This window comes from Chrysochloris asiatica, unplaced genomic scaffold (genome assembly GCF_000296735.1).
Source record: "Chrysochloris asiatica unplaced genomic scaffold, ChrAsi1.0 scaffold00016, whole genome shotgun sequence".
Taxonomy (NCBI): Eukaryota; Metazoa; Chordata; class Mammalia; order Afrosoricida; family Chrysochloridae; genus Chrysochloris; species Chrysochloris asiatica.
In genome coordinates this window covers 15,021,676-15,033,454 of record NW_006408534.1, presented here as the reverse complement: position 1 = coordinate 15,033,454, position 11,779 = coordinate 15,021,676, and the positions used below count along the sequence as shown (strand labels likewise).

Below are 11,779 nucleotides of genomic sequence, written 5' to 3'. Positions count from 1 at the left end.
AAAACATATATTAACTTCCATTGCTACCATACCTTGATTTAATTATTACAATAATCCATACTACAATGACCTCTCCTCTTCTATATTTTCCTCCTACTGCTTATTCTTTACAGGGCAATTAGACTGGTCCTTAAGAGTATGAACTAAATCATGTTATTCTTTTACTCAAAACCCTATAAACACTGCCCATTCCACAAAGAGTAAAAGCCAACATCCTTACAGAGACCAACAAGGTCCTTGTTAATGTTCTGACCTCCTCTCCTGAAATTCTCCCCCTGCTCATTCACTCCAGCCACACAAGTTTCTTTGATGTTCCCTGAATTTACATGCCGTAAGACTTAACACTGAATACTTCTGCTCTTCCCCACTAAAATGTCTGCTAACAGACATCTAAGTACTCAAATCTCACTTTCTCAACAAGGTCTATATGCCATCTGTATTTAATATTTGAATGTCTCTATCTCAAGGCACTGATTCTTCTTTCTGATTCTCACTTATGTAAAAATCCCTGTAGACTGCCAGAGGAGCTCTGTTCCACCCACTCAGGTGCTAAGCCTCCATCCACCTAAGGGTTCCTGATTTTGCTAGTTTCCCTGGCATCCTTTCCATTAGGCCAGTGTGCAGTGGAGTAGGAAGTATAATGACAGGATGGAGAAGGCACACCCTTTGCTTTAAAATGCTGTTACCCAAAATTAATATACATTACTTCCAAACAAATTATTGGTAAGAACTAGCCACATGGTTGATCTAGGTACAAAGGAGATGGGTTATATAATCAAGTGATATGTCCAGGAAGAATAAGAGAACACAGATACTGGCTAGCACTTCTAATCACCAAATATATGTTTTGGCCCCCTTTCCAACACAAAGAACACACTTAACCCCCTTAACCTCCACCACCAAGAAAGAAAACCTGAAGTTCCATCCAGTCAGTGCATCTAACTATAAATACAGAATCACTCAAAATGGTGCCATCTTCTTTCCCAGGCCCATATATATGGAGCTCATTATGATGAGACCTAAGAATTAAAAGGAGTCCTGATGTGGCACTGTGGGTTACTGCATTGGACTGCAAAGTTGGTTTGAACCGCAAGGTTGGTGGTTCAAACTCACCAGTTGCTCCTTGGAAACTTTACACAGGGCTGCTATGAGTCAGAACCATTTTAATGGCACTTAACAACAGCAACAACAAGAATTAAAAAGACAATTGTCTGCACCTCTATCTTCCCCCTCCCAATATACAATGTTGATACAGGAACAGGGAGGTCTTCCTTGTCTAATATCCTCCTGACCAGGCGCTGGGGAGTATACCCAATGTAGGGGCTACATAGCCTTCACAACCCACTTTCTGCTTGGCCAAGTTCTAGGTTTTAAGAAGTGGTTTTTCAGTCAAGGGCTTATTCAGTCCAGGCTCGTGGTTTTTTTGACAATAAAACTCCCTCAAAAACTTAGTTGGCCTTTGATCTATTTGTTTTCAGTCCGTTCCATGTGCCAGTAACCACACAAACAAAATTCTTTCCTGGACACAATTCTCAAGTCTTATTTATTTCTTTTTCCTCACCGTTGTCTTTAAACTAATAGCAGTCACCTGGAGTCCATGTGAAAAAAGAGGTCAGTGGTTCTCAATTGGGGCTACACAACACAATCACTTGAGGAACTTTTTCTAAATCTCTCTGTACCGCAGTCCAAGTAAATAAAAAAAAAAACTCTGCAGACAAGACTAAGGTGATTCTGATGAGCAGCCAAAAACAAGAGCTACTACAGGAAATAGAGAGGCCATACCTTTAATCTGATCTTTGCCACAGTACTGAGTTAGTTTTCAACTAAAAAAAGCTATTTTCAACTCCTGTCTTTGACTCTCTGGGATCTAGAGAAGTAGCCAATTTTCTTATTATCATTATTCCTCTCACTATGCCAGTCTCTGTATTACCTTTTTTAAGGATAAAAACAAAACCCTAAACATTTTTTCTTACAATGCATCTATTTCTGGTAATCCTCACTGATAATAGCACACACCAACAAACATTTTAATCCTTTTCACATCCGATCAAATTGGCATAAAGTATGCCTTCTGAAATATCACAGATGACACATTATAAAGTTGCTCACAAATGCAACACGGATTTCTGTCTTTCCTACCTCCAATATCAGTTTCCTCATCAATGTTCAACTTAACCACTAAGACAGCGTCAGAGGTGTTGAGGTTTTATTATATAAGTATTCCATTCCAACTACTAACTGCTATGCCAAAAACCCTAAAGTCTCAGTAGAAAAACACATAGCTTTTTATCTGGCTCCCACCACAATTAATTGGTGATTCTTCTCTACCTCTCATTCAATTATCCAGGTTTCTTTCATTTTATGGCTTCACCTTCCTCTGGGTCCTAGTAGAGGCAGACAGGGTAGATCTTGTTCTAGGCAGACACAGAATACCCTGTCCACATTCTGCTGGTAGAACTAACCACATGGCCACACTCAGATACAAGAGGGCACAGAAATGTAGTCCAGATGTGTGTTCAGCAAGAACACGAAAACACTGATATTGAAGAGTACTATCAGCCTCTCAAAAATTAAGCTCCACAGTGCAAGTGTCTTAGTCAGGTTTATTAACAGATGTATCCTACTTAGCACTGACTACAGCACATAGTAGGTACTAAAAAATATCTTCTGAATGCATGAATAAATGTATGAACAAGATGAATTACAGATAAGGTACCATATGGCATTTTTGTTTTATAATGAAAGCAAACTAAATGCATCAGGGACTAAAAGAACAATGAATTATTATGCATAGTTACTAAGACAAAAGATTACACAGAAGCCTTTGGGAAAATAAAAATTCAATTCTAGGCACTAAACACATTACAAATATACAATGTAAATCCATATACAAGTTGGTTAAACACAAAGTGAATTCATCTGTTGTAAATATGTAGAAAAAGTCATTCAAAATATTTGTACAAACATAATGGACAATCTTTATAGAAATTACTATTAAACTGATTACACAGCCTCAAAAGTTCAACAATACTTTTTTCAAAGAGCAGGGGCACTTCACAGGCAAAGTTTTAATTCTGAAAAAAGTTGTGTATACACACACATACACACACAATGCTGAAAGAGTTTATGAGTACATATCTACAATATACAATGCATACACTCATCAAAATTCAGAACCGATACATTTATGATATTAGCTTCAAAATTATGTATGCTGATAATGTTTGATTTTTCTTGAAATTTTACATCACACTACCATGGGAAACCCTATACAGGGTTGCTATGGGTCTGAATCGACTCGACGGCACTTAACAACCACCACCATGAAAATGAAGGACTTAATCAAAGAGAAAGAAAATAACAGCACTGAAATAACGGGAGTAAGACCTACTTCTTAAGAGTGTTGTTCAGTTCAAATAAGAATATAAGAATTCTTCCTGATCTGTGTACTTTTATGGTAAAGTTTCACAAAAATATTCAAAAGCATGTATGAAAAACTGCTTTGTAAATCAAAAAGCAGTATCTGGAGTGGCGCTGTGGGTTAATGTGCCAGACTGCAAAGCCGTTTGAAATGCAAGGCTGGTGGCTCAAATTCACTAGCTGCTCCTCGGAAACGCTATACAGGGTCGCTATGGGTCGGAATAGACTCGATGGCACTTAACAACAACAACCCATAACTTAGTTATCTTTAATAAAAAAATTTTTTTAATCCCAATTTTAAAAGTGTTAGAAATTAGCTAAATGAGCTGGTTCAAATTAAAGTGAACAAGAAATTCCTTATTCACATTGACCACACATCTAGTAAAAGAATTTTCAGGAAAAACCATTAGCAAATGCAATCATCATGAAAGGTTATAAAGTAAAAAACTATCTCATGTCTATGTGTCCTTTGGTTGTTTAAATGATTATATATTCCTAAGTGTTTTGGTGTACATCCAAAAAAACCCCAGAGAGAACAGAACCAAATACTGTTGAATGATGATGCACACAGGGGATTGCAATCATTGCAATGAAAGGATGAGTGTAAAACTGATGTTCCCCCATGTAAATGATCACTCAATTCACAATAAAAACTTAAAACAAAACAAAAAAAACCTATCTCATGTCTAAAGAGTTAGACTCTAACAAAGAAACAGAGGAATAAACAGTAAATCAATGCAATGAGTAATTGTACTTTAAGAAAGGGGAATTAACAAAATGAAAATCCACTAAAAAATTATCTCTATTCAACAAAAATGAGAACTATTGAGCTTTTTTTCTTTTTCCCTTTTCTCTTTTTTATGAAGATTTAAAACAATGAGTCCTCAAACAAAACTTACGGTGCTCACAATACAAGACTCAAAAGAGGATTTTGTCACTGAAAGCCTACTTCATTTTAAAAAATGCACTGTCAGAGATATCAGAAGTAAAGTTGAATGTACAATTGAGTTTAAATTTGTTTCTTCTTTTTTAACTAGTTCCTGATTTGAGCTTATTTGATTTTTCTTGGTTGAGTTTTAAGAAGATCAAGAGTTAAAAAAATAAGTTACTGAAGCTTTCTAATACTTGAAATCCAGTAGAATAATCAAACTTAAGAACCTATGTATTTTTCTAGTGTTTATCAAACCAATTAGCAAACAAAACAAAACAAAATGGAGGTAAAGTTTTTAAAACAAAAGCTAAAGCAACCTTTGGATGAGAAAAAAGTATGGCATTTTTAAACTCTCAAACTAAAGAAGGGAAGAAAAATGATGATGGTAAGAATGCCATACAAAAATCAAACATCAACCTCCCCACCAAATACTGTTATTTAAAGACAACTTTTGCAGGTCAAGATATATCCATTGGGCAATAGATATAAAAGACAATATTTCCCTCAATTTTATAGAACCAGAGTTTATTTTCTTTATTTTATACAGTGTTCTTTCAACATTGGAAGTTTATAAAAAAATCAAGAAAACTTGCTTCAAAAGTGAATTTCAAAATTCAGAAGAATAAACATTTGGAGAGACACTTCTTGCACAACTTTAAAAGGAAATGAAAGTTACTTTTCACTTTGGCCCATGAGCAGTGTAACACAATTTTACTGAATAAAGGGACCACTTCAAAAGTAATTACTATTTCCACTACCTAGAATTTAAAATTTTTGCTTTTAAAATCAAGTTATGCTGCATAAATGTTTATTATTACAATTCTATTATGCCACATCCTTATTTGGCCCAATTGCTATTAACTATGAGACAGGCTGACAGTTGAGGAAATAGAGTGAAACATAAAAGAGTTACCCAAGAAGAATGCTCCTTCATCTGGTGTTGGTTGCTGTGAGGGCCACTGGCATGGCCACGCCAAAAGCAATTTTGGCAGAGCTGGTAGTTGTGGCACTGCTGGCATCGGTACCGGAAGCCCATCATACTCTCACACCGGCAGTAGGAACACTCCACAGGATGGAAAACTAATAGGACGGAAAAGGAAGAGAGCAAGAAGGGCAAGGGAGAAGGGATGACATAAGAGGAACAGAGGGGAAAAAAAACATCAATTGGAGAATAAAGTCAATACAGAGAAAAAACAAATCTAATATCAAGGCAGGACTCCTGGTGTGGTGCTGTGGGTTAATGTGCTGGACTGCAAGGTTGGTTTGAACTGCAAGGTCGGCAGTTCAAGCTCACCAGCCGCTCCAGGGTTGCTTTGAGTTGGAACCAACTCGATGGCACTTAATAACAAGAAAAATATAAACGCAAAGATGAAGACACCATTAGAACCAAAGAAATGAAATTTCCTGCTAGCCAATTAATACAACCTAAGGAGCTCTGGTAGCGTAGTGGTTACGAATCGGGCTGCGAACCTTAAGGTCAGCCGTTCAAAACTACCAGCTGCACCGCGGGAGAAAGATGAGGCTTTCTACTCCCGTAAAGATTTACACCCTCGGAAACCCTATACAGGGTCGCTATGGGTCTGAACCGACTCGATGGCACATAACAACAACAACAACAAGGAGCTCTGGTAGCGTAGTGGTTATGAATTAGGCTGCAATCCACAAGGTCAGCAGTTCGAAACTACCAGCTGTTCCGCAGGAGAAAGATGAGGCTTTCTGCTCCCATAAAGATTTATAGCCTCGGAAACCATGTACAGGGTCTCTATGAGTTGGAACCGACTCCACGGCACATAACAACAACAACAATTAATGCAACCTAGTACATACAGCTATCTAGAATAACAATGACAACTTAATAATCAAGGGGGAAAAATCTTTCACCTTAGAATACTATATTCAAACCAACTTCAAAAACAAACAATCTCTCTCTTAGTGAAACTCATGTTTCTTAACATTTAGATAAGCACAAAAGTATGGAGGAAGCTGGACACTGTAGGGTAAGCACCAGAAGGGTAACAGTTCAAAACTACCAATCACTCCTCAGAAACGCTATACAGGGTCGCTCTGAGTTGGAACTGACTCCACCACACTTAACAGCTACAATGACAAACGAGGACAGAGAAGATTTCACTCCAAAATTGCTTTTCCAAATCTATCATTGTTGTTTTTATGGATGGTTTATTGTTAAATGTGTATTAGTTGTTTCTTTCACTAACTTGTAAAATCCTTGAGAGCCAGAACTGTGTGTTATGTTTCCATTACCTACAAACAGTATTTTATGCAGTACACTGAACTGAATACTTTTAAAAATGTTTGCTGAATTAAATATTACCACAAATATGGGGAAGTAGTTCTGATAGTGCAGTGGTTACAAGTCGGGCTGCTAATCTCAAGGCCAGCAGTTTGAAACTGCTAGCTGTTCCATGGGAGAAAGATGAGGCATTCTGTTCCCATTAAGATTTATACCCTCAGAAACCATGTACAGGGTTGCTATGAGTCGGAACCGACTCCACAGCACATAACCACCACCAACCACCACATATCTGGGCACATATGGTTAACCAGTAAAAAATAAGTATTCGTTTTAAGTCAGATCTCTGAGTAACATCACAGATTTAGAGGAAGGGAACTCATACCTGTACACTTTTTCCACTTAACACAGCACATTTTCTTCTGGAAAATTACCAGGATGTCAGTGTGAATTCACAGAGATCATAGAGATTCTCTCTCATTAGGGAGTATTTAGAAAACTGCAGTTTACTAAGAAGGAAGTAGGTGACAACTAGCATGGGCAATGCACAACAGTACATTACAGATTACTTTTCAACATTGGAAACGAAATTGTTCCCCCTGGCAATTAACTCTAAACACAAAGAATAGAAGTCAACAGGAAAAGAGGAATGTAGTATTCAGATCTTCTTATGAACCAACTCTTTCTAGCACTATATACACAAAGGCAATCTTGGTCAATCTCATCTTAATTATAAAGATATTTAATCTTGATTGCTGTGGTACAGTGAATTATTTAAGATATCTTGTCTAGCCTTAATTTTTATAACTCCCACCAAGTGACTTTTTTTCTGATAGGTCTGGGTAAGACAAGGTGGGAGAATATACTGATAGAATGATATGATTCTGTTGTGACTGGTGGTTAACAAGGTTAGTTGTGATGGTGAAAACTTGGAACTCTAACATGAGTATAAAATGAACCATCTCAGAAGCAGGAAGGGGTATCTCATAATCGTCAAAGAAGAGCCAAGATTGGAGCACTTCTTTGGACCTAATGGTAGTGGTTATGTGCCGTAAAGTCGGTTCCGACTCACAGCGACCCTGTATAGGGTTTCCGAGGTTGTAAATCTTTACAGGAGCAGAAAGCCTCATCTTTCTCCTGCGGTAGTTTCAAACTGCTGACCTTGCGGTTTGGTTGATATTCGTAATCCCCGCAAATTGATGTGACTCAGGGACAGAGCTGCAACAGCAGAGGAATGACAGAGAGGAATGACAGAAGAACAGCACACCAGCAGAGCCAAGAGCCAGACAAAGCAGTGTGCTTCCTACTTCACAGAACAAGTAAAGCTGAGTGCCTCTGGGCAGGAAGCTTGCTTGAAGAGCAGGGTGACTCCAGGCACTTAATCAGAGGAGCTAGGTTTTCTGACCCAGAAAGGCAGAGCCAAGTGCCTTGAGCCTGAGGCTTATGGTGCAGTGGTGTGCCCTGTGAGCATTTATCAGCAGGCAGCCTATGTGGCACTGTGGGATAATGTGCTGGGCTACAAGGTTGCTTTGAACTGCAAGGTTGGTGGTTCAAGCTCACCACCTGCTCCTTGAAAACACAGGGTTGCTGTGAGTCGGAACTAACTTGATGGCATTTAACAACAAAAATAAAAGAGCCAAGTAAAGGGACCAAGAGCCAGAAGGTTGTGTGCCTATGGGCATAACTGGGGAGAGGCTGTCCGGACTGGAAAAACTACGACCTTACCATTTCTGACCCTGAAATGTACTCTGATAACTTCCCTAATAACCCCCTTAGCTGTGAGGACAGTGTTTACATTCTGTGTGGTCACTGCAGTAAATTACTGGACAGATGAGAAGTAGAGTGCTGTGGGAGGGATGGCTGCTGTCCTAGTTTTACATTTCCGGATATATTAACTAGGGAATCAAACTAAAAACAAAACAGAACACTAGGTGAAGAAAACAATATAAGAATATCATCAGAGACTAAAGAAAAATAAGAACAGAAATCAGAAATACAAAAGCACACACTTCCTCTAAGAAGCTGAAGACTGTCATTGAGATATTTCTGAGAAATGACAAAAGTGCTAATCAGAGTATGTCCTTTACATTATAAATACACAGTCTGAGAGAGTGGCTCAGGAGAGCACCATTTCCATATCAATCTGGAGACAACATCAATGTAATCAACATCAGAGCACCCAATATTTAGCCTTCTAAATAATAATTTGGGATTGACACTAAAAGATCTATGTAAATTAATATTAAATTATCAACTATATTCTGATAAATTTGGCTGAACATGTATATCTGAACGATTTTCTTCAATTTTCATATAAAGCAAAAGAGGCTGGAACTCACACAAGTCAGATGGTCTATGGTCTTCCTTATATTCACTGTCCAACTTTCAAATGTATATGAGGTTATTGAAAGTATCATGGCTTAGGTCAAGGGCACCTATGTCCTCAAACTGATATTTTTGCTCTTGAACATTTGGCAAATTTGCCTAATGAACTACATCATTTGATTTCTTGACACTTGGGTTTGGTAAGTCAGTATAAAAAGTACAATTACTGCTTAGGCAAAAACTATTTGTCTTTATGAATAGTAACTTCAATACAATTAAAGTGCTGAATTTCATAAGAAGAGTCCAATAAAAAAAATTCTAGGAAGACCATAATTTAAAAATATGTCTCCAATCATAAACATTAAGATATATAGACAAATTTCAGTTTGATACCTAACATGTTTTATTTCTAGAATTTTAATGATTTTATGCCATTTCTGTCTCAGAAAAAAAGACTATAGCTGACCACATAAGAATGTAATCAACAATAAAATACAAGCAAAGAAACAATAAAATGTTCATATGGGTAACAATAAGGAACTCTGGTAGCATAGTGGTTATGAATCGGGCTGTGAACCGCAAGGTCAGCAGTTCAAAACTACCAACTGTTCTGCAGGTGAAAGATGAGGCTTTCTGCTCCCGTAAAGATTTACAGCCTCGGAAACCCTGTACAGAGTCATTATGAGTCAGAACTGACGCCACGGCACATAAGCACCACCACTGTGTGTAACAATCACAAACGAAATTATTTCCACTTGATTTATCAGATACATACTGATTTTAAACCAATGATTTGGATATTAAACTACTAAAATACTTAAGGTTATAAAAGCATTATTTTACAAAGTTCCAATGATATTATAATTATTTTATAATTTAAATCTCTATCCCAAGATCCTGTTAAAAAAATTTAACTGTTTCATTCTACACAAAAGATTCCAGTCTTTTAAGTATGTAATCCTGAAATCTGAGGTACTTGTAAATTATAAAGTCATAGTTAACCAAAAGACCAAAGAGTTTTTTTTATAAAAAAAAAAAAGGACAGAGTTGAGGAAGGGGAAAAATTTAAAAGAGTATGGAAGTATATACTTCATTCTTATAGAGAGGAAAAGAGAGATGACAGCTTTTTAATGGCTTCTCAGACATTCTTCTTCATTCTCTTCTGTTAAGAGAATAGATACTGGCAGGATCCTTAAAAGATAGTTGTTGTTGTTGTTGTTAAGTGCCTTAGAGTCATTTCAGACCCATAGCGACCCTGTATTGGGTTTCTAAGCAGCAACTGGTAAGTTTGAAATGCCAGCTTTGCAGTTCAAACAGTTTTGTAGTCTGGCACATTAACCCACAGTGCCACACCAGGACTCCTAAAAGATGGCGTTGTTATTGTTGTTGTGAAGTATTATCAAGTCGGTTTCGAACCATAGTGACCCTGTTTGGGTTTCCAAGCAGCAGCTAATGAGCTTAAAAAACCAACCTTGCTATTAAAACGACTTTGCAGTCTGGCACATTAGCCCACAGTGTCACACCAGGACTCCATAAAAGATAGTAGGTTATATAAAAAAAAACTAGAGTCATCCCTTTAAAAATTTAAACCACCTAATAAGGAAGGTAAGCAAGTGGCAATAACAGAAAATTAAGGTGTTTCTGACAGGGAAACGATAATCCCATATGTGCTCCATGGCATTTTTCAAGGACTAATTTTTTGGAAGTAGACTGCCAGACCTTTTTCCTGAGAAACCTCAGGAATGGACTTCAACCTCAACCTTTTGGTGAGCAGCCACACACATTATGCTATGAGTCCAATCAGCCTGGTTTTAAGTGATAAGTAACTACCATTTCAATTCAAAACAAAACAAAGATCTAAGTCGAATCACTGAGAATATCAAGAGTAGATTCAAGGTAAAATAATAAATGGAGGAAAAATCAAAAGATATGAGAAACTCAGCGCTAAATTATATCTTAGCTATTTTTCTTTAATTATTCCAAAATAATTCATCATTTTAGTGGCTGAAAGGAGTCCTGGTGTGGTGCTGTAGGATAAGCACTGGACTGCTAAACAACAATTGAATATATCCAATTTTCAGAACTAAGATTAGATAGTTTAAAAAAAAAAAAGTCAAGGCTAAATTAGGTAAACTCAAGTAGAAAACCAACAACTGTAATCTAGAGTTTGAACTAGTTGATAGAGTTTTAACTACAAAATTTTACTATGACCAAACATTACTACTCCTTGGCATCTTATCTAAATCATATCACTCCTTTTTTTGTTTTAGAAATAAATATTTTTCTTTTGCATGCTAAAACCAGAGAATTACGATGGAGTCCTAGCAAATATCAATTATAACTGGCAGTGATAACAGCTAAGGACTACAAATAATCCGTTTATATACCTCTCATAGTATAAGGAATTGAATTATAGAAGTTCAGCTTACCATTCTCAACGTGGGCAAGCCTGTGCATGAGAGAGAGCCAGACAAGGCACTGGGGAGGAGGATCGCCCATCATTGTGTCTAGAAACATATTCAGCATGATCTTTTTCTGTGAAGAGAAGGGAAAAAAAATTACACTTAATATTTTTCAAACATCTCTTAACTCCGAAAGTTAAGTTAACCTAGGAATCTCCTGGCCAAGCTTTAATAAATTGCATGCTAAAATATTAAAACAAAACAAATTGTGACATTACTATAACACTACACAATCTGATACACTGTTATATTTAAATAAAGCACTTCTCCATACATTATTTGAGTCTTAAAACAACTGCGCAAGTTCAGGGCAGGGATTAGACACAGGATAGTTTGGGTGCTGGGGAGGGGGCAATATGCAAGAAGGAAGAGGGGAATGGAAGAACAAAG

At 37.1% G+C, this 11,779-nt stretch overlaps 1 protein-coding gene across 1 annotated transcript in view; it reads right to left on the bottom strand.

Moving 5' to 3' along the window:
* DTNB (dystrobrevin, beta) overlaps positions 1-11,779 on the bottom strand; it is a 392,167-nt gene that overhangs the window by 259,659 nt on the left and 120,729 nt on the right. Inside the window, exons 6-7 of the mRNA XM_006835297.1 lie at positions 11,357-11,462; positions 5,265-5,431 (exon numbers count right to left, since the gene is read on the bottom strand). Of these exons, the coding sequence (XP_006835360.1) occupies positions 5,265-5,431; positions 11,357-11,462 (273 nt within the window). The remainder of the gene's footprint in view (positions 1-5,264; positions 5,432-11,356; positions 11,463-11,779) is intronic.